The following is a 21741-nucleotide window of genomic DNA, read 5'->3' on the forward strand; positions in this document are numbered from 1 at the left end:
AGAGGGAAGCATCCACAGGCAGAGCAGGAGGAGGGATGACAGGGAACAGGATACTTTCACAGATAGGAAATTCATGTATGTTTCTGAAAGGTTGAGAACACAATCCCCTGGAGGTGATGTGCAAAAGACTGAGCCAGCTGGCCACAGGGAGATCTGATTAGTAACTGGAAGGGCTGTGTCTCACTGGACCCCATCCCTGGCTCAAAATGGGCATAGATTTGCACCAAGAAAAGAACCGCTGCTTTCAGTGAGGCAGGACTGGAGGAAGAAGCTTGGTGATACAGGCAATTTGGCGTTTCTCTGGATGGAGGAAAGCAGCAGCAGGATGTTCACACCCCCCACTACATCCCCCACCTATAACCCCAGAACATCCACAGATATTTCTGTGGATGCATCTCCAGGCAAGGCTTTGCACCACTCCCTCCCTCTTTCACCCAGAGTAAATGAGAGTACCTGTGAAAGAGACTTTTCCTGAGAGTGGATCTTCCTGGGGAATATAGCCTTTCCCGAGAGGGCAGATCTCTTGGTACTCCACTGGCCAGGAGGCAGATGCCAAGGGGAGATGGGAAGTAAAGAAAACAGCCTGTTAGTGCAACCAAGGTGGAGCAGGAAGGCAGAGCACTGGTCTTGCCTGGCGTGGTGGGGCCACAGTCCTACCTGTGCCTGGGATGGGGCAGGGGTAAGTCTCACAGTTGTCACCCCAGGCTGCCCCCACAGTACAGCAGCATTCCTCCTTGGTAATGTTCTTGGCCAGGACGCTGTCACACAGGCGAACATCACTGATGTGGTAGTAGCACTGCTTGCGCTCCGTGCCATCAGAGAGGTGGGCTGTGTGTGTCTCAGGGCCCGCTAGAAGACATCAGAGCAGAGACGGGATGGGGTCCTTGGGACCCCAACACAGCATCCCACACCTAGGAGGTCCCAGAGCACACCCATCACCAGCAGCGTGGCCTTCCCAGGTGCTCACTTTCAGGCTTCTCAGTTCTCCCCACACGAAAGCTTGACTGTCCCTGCACGGGCTTGTACAGCTTTATCTCATCCCAGCCAGGACTACCACGCTCCTGCTATAGCTGCTACTCATGCTTCTGTTCTGGCTGCCTACTCACCCAAGGCTGCTCGGGGCTGGCACTGCCCTGCCTCTGTGTCGTATTCCTCGTGGTCACTGGGGCAGAGGCACAGGAAGGATCCCTCCACATTCTCACAAAGTGCAGTCCCGCACACGGCGACCATCAGCTCGCACTCATTCACATCTGCAAAGGAAGGAGCAGTGGTAGGCAGTGGAAGCCCTGCCTCTGCATGGACACCCTGCGCAGCACGGGGTCACCCTTCAGCAGGGAGATGGAAGCTGCTAGGGACAAGATCAGAGCTGTGCTCACACCATGGCTCAACACAAGTCTGGCAAGAACTTCCTGCCCTGCTTTCAGTGGATTCAAGGAGCCTGAACTACAGCTTGTGGCGAGTCACTGGATCACAGAATCATTCAGGTTTGAAGGGGTCACTGGAGGTCTCTAGTTCAATACCCTGTTCAAAGAAGGGTCAGTTATGAGATGCCACCAGGCTGCTCAGGTCTTTGTCTTCTTGGGGGTTTAAAACCTCCAAGGACAGCGACTGCGCAGCCATCTTGGGCATCTCTTTCATTGCCTGCTTGTCTTAATGGTGAAAATGTTTTTCTTTATAGTACATGCTGCCCATTCTCCTTGGACACCTATTTTTGCCTGGGGTTTTGCTCCATGAGCTGCCCAGTTCATGGCTGGGATTCTTCATGCATGGATGCAGTCCCGATCCATGCTCTGGGAGCATGTGTCACACAGTAGGGACACCAGCCTGGCTTCTACCGATGGCTTTTCCTCACTGACTGGCGGGGTAATCACAGGAGACTCACCAACACAGTAGTGTCCGGAGGGCGAGCTCTCATAGCCGCGGTCGCAGAGGCAGCGGAAGGAGCCATCCGAGTTCTCACAGAAGCCATGGCTCCCACACAGTGTCTCATTGGCACACTCATCTATGTCTGCAGCAGAGCAGAGAGCAGGGATTGCCCCAGACCTCACCTCTCCCAATGGACTCCCCCCACCCAGGCCCTTTTCTCTGACCCCAAGACCTGGGGATAAGGCAGGCATTCCCTTGATGTGAGGGAATCCACTGCTCTGTGTGTGTCAAGAGAAGCTTCTTGCAACATCCAGTGCTGCAAAGAGTCCACGTGGATTGAGAGACAGGAGCAGGGTGGGAATGGGAAATGGATGGCACGTGTGGGAGGTGGGTGGCAGGGGCAACTGAGGGTAGCACAGGTTCCTGCAGAGGAGTAAAGGGACACAGAGCCTATGGGTTCACATCAGCAGGAGATAACAAGGGTGCAACTGAAGTGTATGGGGCAGGTACAGACAGATCAGCAGATCTAGGATGATACCATCATGCTCTGTTCTTGACCTGGTCCTTCTCCAGCTGCTATAGTGCCAGGGAGTAATCTCTGCCTAGCTACAGCCCGGTGGGGTTGGACAAACGTAACTGAGTTCTTTGCAGAGTTTACAGCCCTGCTGGCTGCATCCTGCTCCCCTCCTACTGCTGCATGGGGGAGATTTCCCAGGAGCAGCTGGAGCAGCTGTGTCCCCACAGCCTGCTGCTCCTAAGGCTAGGAGCAGCTCCACATTCTAAGTCCTGGCTCAAGCCAGAGCCCAGTGGCTGGCAGCAGCTCCTCCTTGCTGCAGCCTTTCCTGAGCTTGGGATGGGAACCTTGGAAACCGCAGAATTCCCTTTGCTCTTTCCTCTTTGCTGGAGCCTAAACTCCAAACCCAGACTTAGCCTAGTGCAGAGTGGTACCAGCAGCTTCTCCTCTCACCCAGCCTTGCAGGCAGGTGACTGGCACAGGCAGCAGCCCCAGCAAGCACAGCTTACAGTGATCTGTGGTCCAGCACCAAGCCTGGAATGGCTGTAACCTGCCCAGGACTCTCCCAGAGTGGAAAGCAGCACAATGCGGTGTCTGTTCCAGATGCCAGGAAGAGAGAAGTCTAGACACAAGCAGGCAGCTCAGCCAAGAAAACAAATTCAGCATTATCTGCCTCGCCACCAGCCGCACATTTCCTCCTCCTCCTTCTCCCCCATTCCCCTGGCAGAGATGTTCCACAGCCATCCTGTCCCTGCCAGGAAGAGGAACAGGGACACTTGGGGCTGTACTCACCAATGCAGTCACCCAAGGGGGTCCAGTGGAAGCCAGGCTGGCAGCCCATGATACAGCGGTAGGAGCCCAGGCTGTTCTGGCACCGCCACGTGCCACAGATGGCATCCCCATATTCTTTACACTCATCCACGTCTGCAGGGAGGAGGGAAAGGGAATGAGGATTGTCACATGGAGACTGTGCTTGCTCACTGCAGCACCCAGGTCAATGTTCGGTCCCTCTTACTAGATACCAGCAACTTTGGGTGCTGGGAACAGAACCACCCCCCCCATGCACTTCCTGCATCCACCACCCCCACGTCCCAGGGGCCTGATCTCCCCAAATGAGCTCTCACCCACGCAATCATCAGTCTCCTGGGAATGTTTGAACCCATTTTCACACAGACACCTGTAGGAGCCTTCTGTGTTCAGGCACTGGCCTTGTGAGCACCGGGACTTGTCTGCGCATTCATCCACATCTGCAAAACCAGGCCAGAAGTGTCAATCTGGATCTCATAGCAGGGAAGAGAGCAAAGGGCAGGGCCTGAGGTATGTCCCTGCCATCCTGCAGCTCACCTTGGCAGCTGACGCTGCCAGCCACATTTGAGAAGCCAGGAGCACAAATGCAGAAGTAGGATCCATGACTGTTGAGACACTCGCCATTGGGGCTACAGATCTCACTGTTCAGGCACTCGTTCACATCTGCAGAGGGAGCAGAGTCAGGACCACGCATCCAGCACTGGGACACATCCTTCACCAAAGCCACATGGATTCTCTCTCCCCAGTCTCTAACAGGCAGCTCTCGCAGGGCACCTGGACCCTGGTTTTCTCACCATGGAGACAGAGATCTTCCCTGTCCATGGTGATCCTGCATTTGGCTACAGCCTTACAGATGTGCCATGCATGTTGGCATCACCTGCCTTGCTCCTAGCATCCTCCCTGACAAGAAAGAAGGAGCATCCATAGGGAGGCTCAGAGGGCTGAAGGGATGGGGTTTGTACCTGTGCACACGGTGCCATTGATGAGCTCGAAACCAGCCTGGCAGTGGCACTCGTAGGAGCCTGGGGTGTTTCTGCACTCTCCCCCCAGGCACTGAACAGCAGGGTCCTCACACTCATCCATATCTGCCAGAAAGGACACAGCACAGAGTGAGACCCCAGCTCTTGCCACCACTAGAGAATAGTGGTGGATAGAATAGACCCCACCCAGATAAGCCATCACCCAGCTGCTGGCCTGCAAGGTGGGTTTTAGCTGCTCTCCCACATCATCCTGTCACAGCAAGATGACAGCAAAGACGCCCTGTTACAGGGATGTGAGGATTCAGCCCAGATCCTTCACTTCCCTCCATCATAAGGACCAGGATAAATGGGATCCCAGCATCAAGTCAGTGGTGTCCAGAGACGGGACAAGAGGAAATGGGCACAAACCAAAAAACAGGATGTCCCACTTGAACATGAGGGAACATGTTTTTACTGTGAAGGTTACTGAGTACTCGCACAGGTTGCCCAAGGTAGTCATGGAGTCTCTCTCCTTGGAGATATGCAAAAGCCATCTGGACATGGTCCTAGGCAGCCTGCTTGAGCAGTTCCCTTTCAACCTCAGCCATTCTGTAAGCACAGGGATACTGTTAACCCTAGTGTCCATTTCCAGCAGAGCTCTGCACTGGGTACCACAGGCACCAAGAGGCCAGTGCAGAGCCACAGTTGCTGACAAACCCTCTCTTCAGCCAACTGCACAAGAGTAAACATCAGGAAAGTAACCCAGCACCAGCCGTACCTTCTGCAGCTCTGCTTTCCTACCTGCCAGACTTGTAAACAATGCCCTTCTCCTGGCAAAGCTGGATGGGGGCCTACATCAGCTCTTACCTAGCTGCAGAGCTCCACACAAACCCTCTCCCACCCAACTCCTCCAGACCTTGGCCAGAGTCTGCTGGCACTATTGAAGATTTTTTTCTCACAGCAGAGGACAGAGGGGTATCTTTGCTCTGACAGAGGCTGCCAGATGCCAGCAGTCTGCCACTGCCTGCAGGCCCATGAGGTTGGGGGCACTGGAGGATGCTGCTAACCAGAAGGATGGGCTGGTGTGCAGGCAGCCAGGTCCTACCCTCCTCTCTCCTGCCAAGAGCTAAAGCCCTGAGACGAGCAGCTCCTGTGGGCAGGGCAGGGACCTTCTCTTCCTCTTTGCAGGGCACTGTTCATGTCACAACCATAAATGAGTATCACTCCCTGCCACTTCAGGGGAGGGTTCTGAGCTCTTCAGTCTCAAAGGGTTGCAAGTAGCGATGTTCTTGAATCTTTCTGGAGATGAACCATAACCTAGTTTATTTATCACAGAACTACCATGAAACCCTTATCATTTTTCAAATATGAAACCCAGATCCACTGACAAGGACACCAGTCAGGGCAGGAAAGAACATGCCATCCTGCCATCAGCGTTTGGGTCAGCATGACCCAGACAGTATCGAACCCTGATAAGGTGTCCTTGTGACACAGCTAGGGCAAGGTGGCTGAGAAGGGACTCACGTGGAGTCTTGGGAAAGGGAGGGGGCAGATGGAAGGGCTCAAACAATGGTCCTTCCATTGCACACAAAAAATCACATGGAAAATAAACTAATTTCACAGTGGCATTCCCAGACACCAAAACAGAAGAAAATACAGAGAGGAAAGCTTCCCTCTCCTCCTCTATTGGAGGCCCCTACGCAGGGGAATCTTCCAAGAGTAGTTTGCCAGATATGTGCAGGCTGCAGAGCTCTGCAGTGCTCCAGAGAGAAATTCACAGCACACGGCCAATCTTCAAACAAGTACCTTTGACAGCTCTGCCCTCTCCCTTCCCTTGCACCAAACAGGAAGTCTGCATCAAGCCATCTCAAGCCCAGGATGTCCCCTGGGGGCAGCCACCAGGGAAGGAGTTTCCCTGCCTATGAAGGGCAGTCAGGCTGAAAGGCTGGGACAGAGAGCTCTCATATCTCAGCAATGCAAGCAGCACAGATCGACGCTGCCATTAACTTTCTGCCACATATACCTTGCACAGCAGAGCCCTTGCTAAGCTTTATCCTTTAAACACGTCCAAGTTACATCAGGGGCTGGGAAAAAATGACGAAACCTGGGTGCCCACAGTCTATCCACTGGCTGTGGCCTCAAGGTTTCTCCCTCTGTTGAGGACCTACATTTGGGGCATGTGCTCCCAGGCACACAGTTCTGAACTGAACCACACGCAACTCTCTGCTCATGCTTCCAGGCCTCCCATGCTCTGGCCTGTGTTAGCATTCCCCAGGGCATCATTAGTCCAGGGTTCTCATCAGTAGGTCCTTCTGCCCATTCCTTTCCTGTATGAGGAAGATCACCTTTCTGTTCCTCCAGGCAACCTCTGCTTGCATCCCTCCCGCCCTGCTTTCTGCTGCTCAGAGAGGTAAAGAGCTGGAGGAGGATCCTGAGGCTAAAGAAGTCCCCAGGTGCCACCAACAACCCAGCTATGGCAATGTGTCTTTCCTCCAGAACCCATTCCTCTGTCCCTGGGAAAGGGATACCTTCACATGTGCTGCCATCTCTGGAGACAGTGTAGCCAGCGTCACAAGCCATGCAGGAGTAGGAGCCCTCGGTGTTGAGGCAGAGTCCAGAGGGACAGGCAGCCTGGGATGTGCACTCGTTGATGTCTGCATAGGCACATGAGGGAGAGTGGGATGAGTGGGAAGCATGTAGAGTAACCATGTCTGGTAGCAGATGTGCTGAGAGAACCAGCCAACACAATGGCTAGGACCCTGACAGAGCCCCCAGGAAGAGCCTAAGGAAACCTGTGGACTGGGTGTGTGACTCTTCAGAAGGTCTGGACCCGGCTCCCTGGTACCTTGGCAGCTCTTCTTGTCAGGTGCCACCTCGTAACCCCGGTAGCAGGAACAGCGGAAGGAGCCATCCAGGTTGACACACCGTCCATGAGCACAAGTCCCCTCCACAAGGCACTCATCCACATCTGCGTGACACAACACAGGGCAACATGGCATGGGAGGGTGCTCAGGGCTGTCCCCACCACCCAAGCCACGAGGGTGCTGTGTCCCAGCCATGCAGGCTGGCTGCCCACAGGGAAAGGGTGCTGCCTGTGCCCCTGCTCCTTCTGAGACTTGCAGAGAGCACTGCCATGGGGTGCTGCACAGAGACAGCCCGAGCAACTCACCAATACATCTCCCATTCCTGGCCCGGTAGCCGTCTCCACAGCTGACACACTTGTAGGATCCCAGCGTATTGACACACCTCCCGCTGGGGCAAGGGCTGGGATCCACGCACTCATTGACATCTGCCAAGAAATACACTCCTTTCAGGCTCCCAAGGGCAAACAGTGCAGCCTTCTCCATGATGTTCCATCCAGCTGAATCCTCAGTCTCCTTCTGGGGGACAGTGATGCTCAAGAGGAGGCGAGACAAGTTTCCCAGAGCTCGGGTAACATTTCTTGTAGTCCCACTTATCAGTCAGGATCCTACACCCACAACTAAGGGCTGACAAAATCCAGAGCAAAACTCACTGCTGCAGGACGCTGCCAAGACCAGAAATGTGCATGGGCAGAGAGAGGGATCAGCGAACATCTGTGCAGGGCTGTTTCATCAGCGACTTTCATAACTATGACTGTGATGCAGCCTCCAGTTCAGGAAGTCCTTAAGTCAAGTGCTTTGTGGAGGCCGTGCAGGGGGAGCACCATTCTGTGCATGCCCTGTTTCCCATACTGCCTCCTAAAATAGTCTCTCACTCTGTGTTGGAGATGAGCTACTGAGAAAGGGTAATCTTTGATCAGGCACATTGTTGAATGATCAGGCCCGGGTCATGCCATTTGAGTGGGATGCTGTGGGGCCAGGTGGCCAGAGGCAGCCTGCTCTCCCTGCAGTCTGCTTGCCAGCATGAAGGCCTGATGACACAGAGTCAAGGTGGCATGAAAATGGATGGGCATCTCCTCCCAGAATGGAAAGCTGTCATGGGCTGGTTGTGGGGGGATCTCCCTGCGGAGACGGGAGAGGATCTTGAGAGAACTACTCCTCTGTGCCCAGGAAAGCCTGTCCCTTCTAAAGGCAGAGGAGAGGACAGGCAGCCCTCAGGGAGGACACAGGGCTGATAAACATGGGAGGGTCCTTCCTCCCTTACGGGACGAGACACAGACCGATGTGGAAAAAAGGCATTCAGCCGTGCACAGGGTGGGTTGAAGGGGCAGGGGAACAGGGAGCAGCAAGCTTCACCTTCACACTGTCCTCTGTGTCCCATGGCAAAGCCCTCCTTGCACTCGCAGCGGTAGGAGCCAGGGGTGTTGATGCATTGCTGTCCTCGGCAGACAGAGGGCTGCTCACATTCATCTCGATCTGGCAACAGGCAGGGAGACAGTCCTGAAGTCTTCCCGCTCCAGCGCTGGGAAGGCTGGGTGCAGGAGAGGTGCTGCTCCACCTGCAGCAGGCTTTGCCCTGGGGACCCATGCCAGGGCTCTCCTCCATCCCCCATCGGTCCTAGCATCCCCTTGAAGCAACGATCAGCGCTGGCATCACAGGCTTCTGCCCAGATCATTATGGGCAAGGTCCTGTCCTTGAGTGAGCATGACAGAGTGATCCTCGTGGATCAGGCTGCCCAAGGGCAGGCCTGGAGGGAGGGAGGGTGTGCTGGTGTGCACATGTGTGTGCATGTGTGTGTGCACTTGTATGAGAGAGGGTTACAGTAGAAGACTGGGGACACCCTGGGGAGGTGGCAGCCCTGTGCCAAGCAGACACCACTTACCCTCACAGCTGTGCTTGCCCTCCGAGACAACCCGGGTGTACCCAGAGTAGCAGAAGCACAAATAGGATCCCATGCTGTTGATGCAGTGACCTTTTCCAGCACAAGGATCTTTCAGGCATTCATCTTCATCTGTACCCAAGGATGTGCAAGTATGGAAGACAGACACTCACCACCCGCAGCCCCCTGCCAGCCCCCTGCCAGCTCTGCTGTGCAGCAGGTGGCCAGGGGCTCAGCAAGGTTGCAAGGAAACCTTCTCACAGGAGCCTGAAGGACTGAACGGTCCATCAAGGCCCAGCAGGCAGAGGAGGTGCCAACCTACCAATGCAGTGGTGTCGGCTGGGGTCCAGCATGTAGCCAGGGTGGCACAAGCATCTGTATCCTTCTGGGGTGAGCACACAAGTGCCGGCTCCACAGGACAGAGGTGAAGCGGCACAGCTGCCAGCCTCTGGGAGGAGAGCATGGGGTTGGTAGCAGCATGAGAAGGGTGCATGGATTCTAGTGTCTGCATTCTGTCCCAAACAGCCTCTGGGGAGGCTGTTTCTTACCATCTTGGAGAGTGATGCTGAGCCTGCTCCTCTCTACAGCTTCAGGCAGCCTGCACTGAAAAGGCTGCAGGGAGGACATGGCAGACCCTGCCACCTCATTTGGGCTGAGCCAATCTGGGATGCCCATGTCCCCTGCATTGCTTACTTGTGCCCTGGCCCCACAAAAGGGTGGTGAGGAAGCCTGCCAGCCCCTTGCCTTGGAGGAGAGCTGGCAGCTGAGCCTGTAAGGGGGCTGGTTTTGCGGTGACAGCAGGGCTCCCTGCTCCTGCCGTGGAGTGCAGGTGGCAAAGGTGGGGCAGTGAGGCACCACACACCCCTTGTCACTGAGCTGGACAGTGGGGGGGTGTGTGTGTGTGTGTGTATGTGGACAGCCCAGCCCCAAACAAAAGGCTACTGAGGAAGATGCATTCCTCAGCAAGGTGCCTCCGCCAGGCCTGCTCCCCAAGGTGCTCCAGCCCCCGGCGGAGGGCATGGGCCGCACTCCCAGACACTTAAGCAACTCTGGAACAACAGCGTCCTTGTTTCCAGCACAGTAAACAAGCCGCCCTGGGAGCCACATGCCTCCCCTCGCGCTCCCCCTTCCCGATGAGTCAGCTTGCACTGCTAGGGAACAGGGCCAAAGCCACTGGACTGAGCGCGTGATCCCCTCACTCACAGCCACTGCTGCACTGGACAAACGAGCTGCAGGCAGGGAAGGGCACAGAAAACCAAACACTTTGCTCCTGTACGGGAGTGCACTCGTGCCTCCACACAGCCAGCCGGCTTTCCCTGGCTGGCAGCAGCCACAACCAGGTTGGGACATCACCTCAGGGTGGCAGGGCAGGAGCTTTTCTTTGGGAAGTCAAGTGGGGCATATGGGAAGAGAAGCAGGCTGGGCAAAGGGGAGAAACCCTGGGCAGAGCTTAGGGCGTTAACTCCCCCATAGTGACAGGCAGAGAGAGAAGGAAAGACCCTGAGAGCAGTGGATACACACCTGAGCCCTGTGCTGGCATCTGTGTTGGAGCAGCAGCATCCCAGGTGGTGGTGGGGCCAGGCTGGGGAGGACCATGCCAGGACTCCTCTTCATCTGCTGAGGAAGAAGTAGAGAGATGAGGTCCAGCTTTCAATCCCAGAGAGAGGTGCCTGCCCAAGGCTTACCTGTGCTGGGTGTCCCTGCAACCACTGCCCCAACACAGCACACACGAAGGGGCCACAGGGTGGCTGCAGCAACCTCATTATCTAGTTATTTAACACAGCCTCCTTCACATCGCCAGAGATCCACCACCTCCACACACCTCTACATCCACACATCAGCCACTCCAGTGTGATGGGGGTCCCCCATGCCACCTGCGGCCAGCCCAGCCAGCAGCCTGTCCTGCCCAGTGCTGGGGTCTGCTGTGCAGAAGAGGTAGCTCCCAGCCTCTGCTCTCCTCCCTCCTCGCTGCCCTGTGCTCCTCCCCACGAGCACCCTGTCCTCCTGCCAGCTGGGCACTCACCTCTGCGCATGGCAGGCTCTGCAATGGCATCAGCAACACCCTGAGGGACAAAACATAGGGTTGTAGCTGGGGTGCAGCATCCCTGAGACATTTTCCCACCCACCTCCTAGATCCTCTCGCTCCCAAAGACAATGTCCTGGGAGGAGAAGCTGCCAAAGCCACTCTGTCCCAAACACACTGGCCTGAGCAAAATACAGCTCCTGGCCGTGCCCAGGGAGCCACCCACAGAGAGGCCAATACCAGCAAGCCATGCAGGTGAGACCCAAGGCACTGCTACCAGGCAGGCATCTCTGCAAGGTGGTGAGGTACATACCGCCATTATCACCAGTGGCTCTGTAGGGTTGAGGACAGCCACTGCTCCTCCTGCTGCCCATCAGCCAGCAGGAAGGGAGCATCCACACCTCAGCCAGCTCCAGCCTCAGCCAGGGCTGCTACCTCTGCCCAGCGGGCATCAGCTGGAGTCAACGCTCACCATGAACTAGTGTAGCAGAGGTCTTGGCTCCAGCTGTTTGAGCTAGTGGCCTCTTAGGAAGGGCTGAGCGGGCACATGGCCTTCAGCCACAACAACTCAGCCAGGATGACAGGGTTTGCAAGTTCATTTGATGCTGCCTCTGGCAGCAGCTACTTGCTCTCTTTAGTGCTTTCTCTTACCAAATTTCACACCTCACTTATTTGTATGATATCCCCCTTCCTGCCCGTCTAGCTGCCATGGTTGTAGCAGACAAACCTTTCTCACCTGTGCAGCAGAAGAAACTTCACCTGGAAAGTGAAACAGTGCACAGTGAGTATAGACAAGGCAAGCAGGCATCCTCCCCAAACCCCAGCTGTCCTACCTTCACCCCACCTCTAAGGCACTGCCGCTCAGTCCCTAGCGCTCCTCCAACAAACAAGCTTGTTCCCAAAGCCAACACAGCCAGATCCCTCCCTGGGCACTGCACAGACCCCAGGAGCTTCTGCTTCAGCAGGTGCCGGCACAAGCAGTTGGTCACACGTCCCTCCAGCTGAGCTGGACAGAAGCCCAAGGACTGCAGTGCCAGGGCTGCCACACAAACATGGGGTCCCAGTGGAGGCAGCCTGGCCAGCCACCACCAACTGCAAAGATGCGGTTGCAGGAGCCTGAAACACTCGACCTTCTCTCCAAAGGTTTGAAGAATTGGTGTCTCATGCCCCAGAAACTCTAGTAGGGCTGAAGAGCACCTTGCATATTCATACAGATGTAGAAAGCCTTTAATGGCTACAAGTCCATCCACGGGGGCATGCAGGACCTGGGAATTTGCCCACCCTTGCTAGGGGCCCAGATGGAGCAGCCTTAAGGAGTAGATCCCATACTACCCTCTCCTGCCGAAATGCCAGGGTGGGGGAATGCCTCCAGGATGCTCCCACGCAGGCTGTCCTGCAGTTGCTGTCTCCTTGCCACCCAGTCTAATGTCCAGTTGCTGCTCTCCCCTTGCTCTTCCAGGCTGAGGGGCAGCTCTTCTGCCTCAGCCTTCCTCATCGACAGACGGATATCAGAGCTGGAGTAGGTGTAGCCATGTCCTGCTGGGCAAATCTCCTTGAAGGCTTCTGTAAGGGAAAATCACATCAAAGCTTTAGAGGGCAGAGGTTAGGAAGAGGCTGGTGCAGGGATCACCTGGCTTACCACACACAGACATGAAGGTGGGACAAGTGGAAGAAAGGAGCTGAAGATGGACAGGCATGTATGCAAATGCAGGTACTAGTTTCTCCCGTCCTATTATTTTCTGGAGATTTCTAAGGGTTAAATCCTTACGGAAACATATCTGGGCTGCAGTGGGTGGATGCTTTTTGCAGAACAAATCTGCTCATAGGGGAGGGTGGGTTTTCAGCAGGCACTGGCTGGTACTCCCAGACACTAAAAACTAAATCCCTCCCTGTGTTAGTGTTGCTAGGAAGGGATCATGCCACAGGAAGGTCTAAGCTGAGCAAGGGGGCAAATGAGTCCCTGGTACCTCAGCACTGAGTACTTTGCACATCACTCAAGATGCTCTGCACAAACAGCCTGAAGATTTTTTCCAGTCCTGAGGTTTCAGTGCTTTCCGCTCCACCCAACCCCATGCTGAGATATGCCAAACTCGTCCTCACCTAGCTTTCATCCCAGCGGATGTACAAGAGACAAAACTGTTGTCAAGTAAAGCCACGCACAGATGTGGCTGTGCTCTCCCTATGGTAGAGAGTGGTTTCCCATCAGGGGCTTCCCTATCTTCCCAGTAATACCCAGGCCTGCTTCCTGGGCTGTTGTACCCATTTCACAGGACAGCATTTGCACTGCTCAGCTCTGGGTCCTGCAGCCATCTGAGTGGCAGCAAGCTCAGGCAAGCCCAAACCCCAGTCTAACCAGAGAGGCAAGGCCAAGGTGGGAACACTCACCTGAGCCAGGCACAGGGCACTCCTCACAGTTCTTCCCCCAGCCCTTGCCAACGCGGCTGCAGCAGCAGATCTGCTGGGTGATGCGGTGGGACAGGGGGAAGGAGCACATGCCACCAGATGCCGAGCGGTAACACAGCCCCTGCTCCATCGACACAGCTTTGTCCGCTGAAATACAATGGCAGGGTCAGTGACAAAGGTCAAGCTCTGTGCTCCCCAGACAGAGTGGGGGACACTCAGCCTCTCCCCCTCAGGCCTTCCTTTGCCGGTGCCTCCCAGCCTGTTCTGAGTGATGCCTCATCCCAGGGGCTGTCCCAGCCTCTTCCAGACTTGAGCCATCAGGCCATTGCCCCACCAGTGCCAGACCCAAGCAAATCCAGCTCCTGTGGGAGCAATCTCAACCCAGGAGGCTGTGTCTTCTGCTGCCACACTGCAGGCATGTCCCCTCCAGGCTCTGTAGGGGCCACTGTTTTCCATATCCATGGAGAAGAACAGTGTATGAAGGGGACCCACCTTGCACATAAATAGGACAGTATAACTGAGACGCACTTGCAAGAGATGTGAACGCAGGCTGCAGCCTCCACTCAGCCATGGGCTCCTGCTCGAGCCCCATCCCAAACCAAGGGGTTCCCTGGAGCACTTACAGATGCAATGGCTACGGGATGGATCCAGCATGGTGCCAGGCTTGCAGGTGCAGCGGAAGCTGCCACGGGTGTTCACACACTCGGCATCTTTGCAAAGGCCCTGCATCAAGCACTCATTGATATCTGTGGACAGAGGAGAGACGCGAGATGTGGTGAGATGTGAGAAAACTAGGGGAGAACTGCACCCCGTACCCTGTGCCTCCTATTCAGACCAAAGGGGTCTCAGCCAGGCTGGTGTCCGGGGCAGCCTCTGCACCAAGCAGCATGGTGGGGACCTCCGTGGCAACAGCAGTCCCACATATGCAGCAGAGAGCTCACTCGCTGCAGCTGCAGGGGTAGCTCATGAATGACTGCTCTGCTTTGCAGTCCTTGTGGAACACAGATGTGGTCTCTACAGTGAGCCACCCCGGTTGTCCTTCCACCTCATCCCTGGTCCTGCTCACATGGAGCCATCATCTGCAGGGGACCCTTGCTGAGAAACTCAGTGCCAGCACACAGAGAGGGCAAAGACTGATCCCCTCCAGAGACACAGGGGTGGCGGACCAGGCTGTGGCTCAGTGCTGTAGTGTCCTCTTCTAGGAACAGGTTGAGCAAGCAGGAAATTGCTAAGCTCAAGCCTTGCCTCAAGCTCTGGCACTGCCCCTCACTCAGCAGGCATTAGAGCCAGTCTTTGGGTAGGGAGCTGGGCTTATGTCAGGGAAACATCGTCAGGCTCACCCATCAGGCTTGCAGTAAAGCCTTTCCTACAGCATCATGCAGGAACGCATGAGCTAAGATGGACAAGACAAGGATTGGCAAAAGATGCATAAGGGGGAGCTAAGGGCAGCCTTCATGGTGGAGAGTGAGGAGGAAGCCCTCCTCATGGACTGAAGTAGCTTTACATCCTCCCTAAAGAGCTTGTCCCAGAAAAGCCAGTGTGCTATTGAAAGGTTCTGTATCAGGAGGCACAAGAAGCGCACGAAGAGCTGGATGGGAACATGGAGCAGCAGGAGTGGGATGAACCTCAGCACTACCCTGGCACAAATCACAGGAACACATGCTACGAGCTAAGAGATGGAAGAAGGCAGTGAGAGGAACATGGGCACACTTGCTGCGCATAGGGCACCTGTGAGCTGCCAAGACCAAGAAATGTCAATGTTATGTTAGGCAGCACCACACCAAACACTTTTCAAAGACAACGGCAGTTCCAATGCCAGTGTACAAGGCACTGGTGAGACCTCAGGTGTCCTGAGAGCACCCAGTTGTGTTCTAGGGACTGTCTCAAGGTGTAAGAAAGGGGTGCAGAGGTGGGCTGCTGGAACATTCAGAAGAATGGAGATAGTGGAAGAGCCTGACCAAGGGCTTGTAGGCTCAGGAATGTCTTTCCCAGCACTACCTTATTTCTCAGAGTTGAAGCACTACTGCTTGGTGGAAGTGAAGGTGTCACAAAGCCACCTATGACAGCTGGCATTCAGACGCAGTGACCTGAGACATTCTACCCAGTCCTGTGCTCTTAAACCCTGTCGTTCATCCCACTGGCTGTCTCATGAACGGTAGAGACACATAGGGGCCATCAAGACCAGGCCGTGATTTTCAATCAACTGGAACTACCAATGCCACAGGGATGTGCAGCAAGCCAGGGAGCAGTGGGATTTGGCTGAGTAATGTAATGGTTTCCTGCTCCATACCAAGCACAGGACAGAATTCATGAGAACAACCAATGGCCAGACCCCAAATGTGCTGGGAACCCCACACAGAGAAGAGGCTTGTCTCTCCAGAGGAGCCTCAGGGCTCATCCCTGTCACTCCCTGCCATGGTCAGAGCACCGTTTCATTCCAACACATCAACTGGACAAGTGTTTGGCCTCCACATAAGCAAAGGGATTGAAGGCATTAGAGCAATGAGAGCACAAAACAGACAAGCAGCAAGGGCTGGGCTTTATGAGCTTAACTTAAAATTGGGCCACGTACATCTCCGCCTCAGTTCAACCCCATCTATTCTATTAGCAGCAGAGGACACACACAGTGGAAATCCCCACAGGGAACAAGAGCAGGCAGGTGTGCTCAGGGCCATGCACTCCTACCTCCTGCAAGCATACCAGGGATGGCTAGCCCACAAGAAGAGGCCTCAGGGACCACAAACCAAGATCCATGTTCTGTCTCAGCTGCTTCTTCCCACCCCACACAAGCCTGCTGGTGCTCCAAAGAAAGAGCCAGGCTGGGACAGGTGCCTGTGATGGAAAGGTGCAGGCTGGTTCCTGGTGCTCGATGAACAGAAAGGACCTCAGTCAGCAGCAGACACCAAGTATATACGACACTGCGGAGCTGGTGTGTGTCCTGTGCAGTGACTGCTTGCACACCTCCCCACCACTCAGCCTCCAAGACAGTCTTTGCCTCAAATCTAGCAAGCACATTACCCCTTCCAGTGCCATCCTTCTTGCTGATCCCAGCAGCACTGGGAGATTCCCTGGTCTGCCAAGCACTCCTCTCAACTGAGACTCATTGCAGCCTTGTTCCTGCTCAACGAGATGCAGGTGAGGAAAGGAAAGGAGATCTGGCAGAAATGAGCATTTGTTACTTTGCTGGAAGACACCAGAGGCAGCCCTTTCTGTCCATACAGAACAAAGTGGGCTTCTGCCAGGGCCCTTCTTCAGTCATTCATCTGTGCTTTGATGTCAGCCTGCAAAGCCAGACCCCAGCTCCTTTCCCACTCAGCTCCTCTCCTACAGCCAATGGTCTCAGGAACCATCAGCCCTTGTCCAGCCCCTTGGCTCCCCTCCTACCTGGGCTGGCAAAAGAAGGCCCCATGTAGCCTCTCCCATAGTCTATCAGCCAAACTGCTCACTCTGGACCCTGAAGTGCAGTGCTGGGCTTCCTAACACACATCCCGCTGCAACAGCAGAGATGGGAAAAGCACCTTGAGTCAGCAGAGTACGTGCAGAATGGTACTTCACTAGCCCAGCTTATGAAAGAGCACACAGAGGCACAACTCTGGTTCACGCTTTTTCAAGTGCAAAACCACCTTCCTAGCCAAGTCCACATTGCCATCTCCTTCTGCTCCTATGAGCCTCTCTCTGCTCCAGAGGGGACACAAATCTAGAGCACATGCTGCAGGTCTCTGCTTGCTGACACTGAGTCCCCTCTGGCTGCTCTGCTCTGCTCTGCCGACTCCTGTTCGATGTCTCCGGGTGGCTCCTCACACCCACAGCGCTGTCTGTGGCCACATAAGGGATGAGATCTGAGCACCAAGAATAGAAGCTGTTGTGTTGTTGAAAGTTCTCCCCCAGGACAATGTGGGGAGGCTGAATCATTAATTAATTAAGCATGGTGGAAAGTTCCGGCTAAAAGAGATGAGTCATTGGATAGTCAGCCCTGGATGTGCATGGCCGGTGCCCGGGCTCCTTGCTGTATCTTCAAGATGACACCTCTCAGCTTATCCTGAATCACGAGAACTGTAAAGTTCCACTTCAGAGCACAGAAAAACGTAAGCACTGTAGGTCCAAGAGATGCCCAAAAAAAAAAAATCAGAGAGAGAAGTTAAGAGATGGCACCTTGCTCATATGGAACTGAGGGACTGTGGGAGTGAGAAATGGACAGACCCCGTCAGCGTGGAGCTGGCAGGGCAGCCTGGCAGCATGGATAAGTGACACACCTCAGAACAGAAGGAATTGCTTTGATGGCACTCTACCACTAGTAAATGAACAACTGAACAAGCTGACAACCTTCCTAAATGTTTTCAAGCAACAGAATTTCTGTCGCTTCAGACTATGGGAGAACAGTTTTTACACTCAACACTTAGCAGAGCAGCAACATATGTCCTTAGCTGCTTGGCAGGATTTAACAGGTGACTTTTCTTGTGCTGGCCCCACTACGCGCTGACTATGCTTAACAGCTGAGCCATACAGCCCAGTGTTACCTGGTTTTCTTTCATCCTTGATGAAAGCACAGAGATTTTTCTAAGTCATGTTCTTTGCAGATCTGTATCAGGGAGCTAGATAATTCTGTTCTACTTGTGTAGATACTTACAACTCTGACAGCGGATGTGGGAAGGACAGAGAGATATGTAAACAGCACCCTTACCTTGGCAGTGGCTCCGGTTCAGCCTCTTGTACCCCTGGGGACACTCCACCTGCCCATTCTCAATCACAGGGTGTGCTGGAAAGAAAGCAGTGTGGGATGTTAGCAGTAGAGCCAGCCATCAGAATTCTACCTTCTCCCTGCCCTCCTTGCAGAGGGGAAAGGGTTGTAGTCTGCCTTGGGTGGGCCTCTGATGACTCCACAGCAGAGGGAAAGATGGGAGCAAACACATTTCCCAAGCAGTGTCTCCTGCTGGTTGGCAGTGCCAAGCTGGTGACCCAGAGGTGCTGTCTGTGCTTCATATCTATCACTGTGTCACCTTGGCTCCTCCTGGGCCAGCTTGGATAGCCAAGTGGCATACGGCAAGGGGCATCAGAGTGAAAACAATGACAGGAGTCCTCGACAAGATGCTGAAGTAACAGCCCAGGGCCTGTTTATTACATTTCCCTGTTTTTTACTGCATGTGATTTCCTGCCCCGATCATTCTCATAAGAGACAATTTCAGGTTTCTGCTTATAATAGTTCTGTGGGTTTCAAAATAGCCTATAACCTCCACAATTAAATCTCTCCCAATTTTTTAAAGGTAAGTAAAATATTTCCCATAAATTCCAAGGAAGTCAAATTTAGGCACCATGTTCTGGAGCAAGGGAAAGGGAATACAGGAGGTGACGCGCTGGGAAGTGAGTAAGCACAGGGTGGGGTAGGAAGAAGGTCGCTTTGCCTAAAGATGGGATTTTGCCAGGGTGGGGTTTCTTTTTCATTTTTGGACTGTACATTTGGAAACAAGAAGTGTGTGTAACAGCTAAGTTCCTGTCCAGCTGTATTCCCAACGTTCCAATTCCTCCTGTTTGGCATCAGTAACTCACACCCTGGTGTCATACGTGGAAAGCCCTCCATGGCAATAGCAATAGTAAGGATCTGGCAGAACCCTAACACACTGCAGCTTTTGAGAACCAAGGACAAATTGAGACCATCCTTGCAGCAGGAGATGGTCAGAAAGAGGCTGCAAATGTTAAAAACACAAACAATGTGCTGGAGGCAGAGAACACACACTATGACTCTTCGTCTTGGTCCTCTGACCCTGTAATGCAGCTTAAAGCCATTCTAGGACACTTCTTGAAAGGCAAAACTTAGGGACCAGACTCCTAGGATAAATATGCTTGGGAAATAAAAGACAGGAAAACAAGTCATTCACCAGCCTGTACCTAGAAGAACAGAAAGCCTGTTTTTCCCAGGTATATTAAATGAAGCTACAAAGTTCTCTGGGTGCACAGAGATCCTTAGCAGCTGGGTGAATGACTGAGACAAAAAAATCTATTCATGCCCTTCAAAAGCTCAGTCATGAATTGTGGCAGCCCTTCTTTACTGCCCCAGACAGACTCCCAGCGGCACGTGGTGTAGCAGCGGCAGAATGAGCCCCCTCTGGAGCATCCTTCCCATATTTCCAGGGCTTTTTTCCTGTTTCCTCCCCAGTCTGATATCTGGAAACTAGGGGCAAGCCGTGTGCTGGTGATACTGAAAATCGCTGGGTACATTTCCAACCTCCTGGGAAGGGAAAAGCAACCGCTGGCTCACAGGCTCCAGGCTCAGTGCCCCCAGTGGGGTTCCAGGTCCTCTCACACCACAGCCTGTGGGCTCAGGGCTGCTGACAGGCATTAACTGTGCTTGGAAGCATCTGTCAGCTTCGGCACGATGTGATAACAGATGCTGAAATGAAGCAGCATCGTTATGTGTGAGCTCTCCGAAGGGGAGCCAAGCATGCCAGAGATCAAACAGCGATGACATGTGTCAGAGCCCCACTCCCTCTCTGAAAAGCCTTTGTGGAGAAACAGATCCTGCGCCATCCCCCTGCCAGATGCTGCTGGGGAGAGGGCAAGGCAAAAAATACCAGTGATGGGGGTGCGCAGGTCTTGTGTCACCTCAGCACTCAGCCTGCAGAAACCTGCAGCCTGTTACTGCAGCAAATCACTTGTGAGGCTGCGGACAAATGCCTTAATTTTGCAAAGAAACCTGTGTTCCCTGGAAAGAATAACTGTAATGAAATGTGAGCAGACCTCTCTCTACCAAGGGTAATGAAGACAGTTTCTAAAGTACTGGATGGAGGCTGCTCTCTTTCTGCCAGGACCTGGCCGCATGGGAAGACAGTGTGAGGCTGCAGGAGGATGTAAGCTATTAACTCCCAGCTTTGTACTCGGTTACTCGAGCAGAGGACCATTTCCTTCCATGAGTTCTTATGTTGCCGAACTACAGTGGAGATGACCTCTGAAAAACCAGCCCAGGACATCCAAGTTTCCTGCAAAGTGGATCAGCATCCACTCTCTCCCCTGCAGCTGCTAGCAGTGGGAGAATGGCTTTGAAGGCTATTCCTCTGAAACCCAGCAAAGGGAAAAAGCCTATCGGAGAGGGCAGAAACCTTCCAGCACCCATAGCCAGAGAGGTCCCAGCCTCCTGTGTCTGTCTGTCTGTCTGCCTACACTCTCCTCGGGAAGGGGTTGTCCCAGTGCCTGAGGCTGGGGATGGAGCAGCTGAGCAGCATCTGTTGGGCAGGGGGATTTCAGGCTTGCCGAGGGAAGGGAGCTCTGGCTCCTGCTTCAGGGGTGTGATTTCAGCGCCTCGCCTCGGGGGCACTTTAGCCCTGTAGGCACTGTGCCAAAGATATGTGTTCACCGGGTACCTGTGCAATGGGACTCACCCTCAGCTCTCCTCATTCCTCCCTCCAGCCCTGCTTCATCCCACTCTCTGGTGCTGCTTTCTGCAAGCTCTACAGGCCCCGGGCATCCCCGGCAAAGCAGGGCTAGCACAAAGGATGTATGTGTGATAAGCTCACGGACCCAGAAAGGAGGTGAGCATGAAGCAACCACAGCCCAGGACTTCCTGCAGCACCTCTGTCCCCAGCTAGAGCAATACTTTAGCGGAGCAGAGTAAGAAGGGAAATGAATGCATGGAAACTGGGCAGAGGGATTTTGCAGCCTAGCAGGATGATTTAAGCAGCTAGGCTAGTTTTCCATCACTTCCCAGGAGAAGAAGCTTTACCTAAGGGCCCTGATTCCCCAAACACTGATGACAGGAGGAAAATGCTCAGACTGATGGTGAAGTGGAAAAAAACCGCTTCTAGTGGTGGTAGCCACAAGGGCCCAAGTGAGGCAAGGTTTGTAGGGTGAGATAATACATTGCATTAGGCCAGCCAAAATCACTTTGTTAAAAGGGGAAGAGGCAAGCCTGTGGTCAGATGAAAAGTGAGGAAATGCTTGGCTGCTGAAAGCTAGCCCGTTTCTTTCAACTCTTTTCATTTATCATACAAAAGGCATTATCTCTCTGAGAAACATTGCCTTGCTGAACTCCTTTGCCACTTTCAGCATTCACACACATTTCTGGAGACTCTGCATCAGCTCCATAGAAGAAACACTACCCTGGAGGGATGCTGGGCATCTCCCCATGCCTGCAGTGGGCACAGAGCATGCAGTCAGGAGAGCGGCTGTGGTGCCTCTTCTTGCCCTGGGTTTTACGGCACGTGGGAGATGAAAGGAGCTGGAGTTCATGGTCTCATGGCATCTGGAGGGGTGGAGTGCTGGGCCCAGTCAAACCTCACAGTGGTTTAGTGTGAAGCAGCGATGATCAGCCCCTGCTGCAGAGAGCATCTCAGCTGCTGAACTCGCTGGCAGAAGAGCAGAGCAGTCTGGACCCGACAACAGCCTCCTGAGAGAGGAAGTACTGGAGATATCAGATCAAGAAGCAGGCAGGGCTGTGGCTG

At 54.1% G+C, this 21741-nt stretch overlaps 1 protein-coding gene across 1 annotated transcript in view; it reads right to left on the bottom strand.

Moving 5' to 3' along the window:
* LTBP2 (latent transforming growth factor beta binding protein 2) overlaps positions 1-21741 on the bottom strand; it is a gene marked incomplete at its 5' end in the record, with an annotated part of 71951 nt that overhangs the window by 5745 nt on the left and 44465 nt on the right. Inside the window, 21 exons of the mRNA XM_080620000.1 lie at positions 454-534; positions 658-849; positions 1107-1250; positions 1883-2008; positions 3173-3304; positions 3505-3627; positions 3725-3850; positions 4150-4272; positions 6675-6800; positions 6992-7114; positions 7316-7435; positions 8364-8483; positions 8890-9018; positions 9209-9334; positions 10408-10503; positions 10910-10949; positions 11646-11668; positions 12242-12472; positions 13295-13459; positions 13936-14058; positions 17994-18068. Coding sequence (XP_080476126.1) covers positions 454-534; positions 658-849; positions 1107-1250; positions 1883-2008; positions 3173-3304; positions 3505-3627; positions 3725-3850; positions 4150-4272; positions 6675-6800; positions 6992-7114; positions 7316-7435; positions 8364-8483; positions 8890-9018; positions 9209-9334; positions 10408-10503; positions 10910-10949; positions 11646-11668; positions 12242-12472; positions 13295-13459; positions 13936-14058; positions 17994-18068 — 2544 coding nt within the window. The remainder of the gene's footprint in view (positions 1-453; positions 535-657; positions 850-1106; positions 1251-1882; positions 2009-3172; positions 3305-3504; positions 3628-3724; positions 3851-4149; positions 4273-6674; positions 6801-6991; positions 7115-7315; positions 7436-8363; positions 8484-8889; positions 9019-9208; positions 9335-10407; positions 10504-10909; positions 10950-11645; positions 11669-12241; positions 12473-13294; positions 13460-13935; positions 14059-17993; positions 18069-21741) is intronic.

The sequence above is a fragment of the Psittacula echo genome (genome assembly GCF_963264785.1).
Source record: "Psittacula echo genome assembly, chromosome: 5".
In the NCBI taxonomy this organism is placed as follows: Eukaryota; Metazoa; Chordata; class Aves; order Psittaciformes; family Psittacidae; genus Psittacula; species Psittacula echo.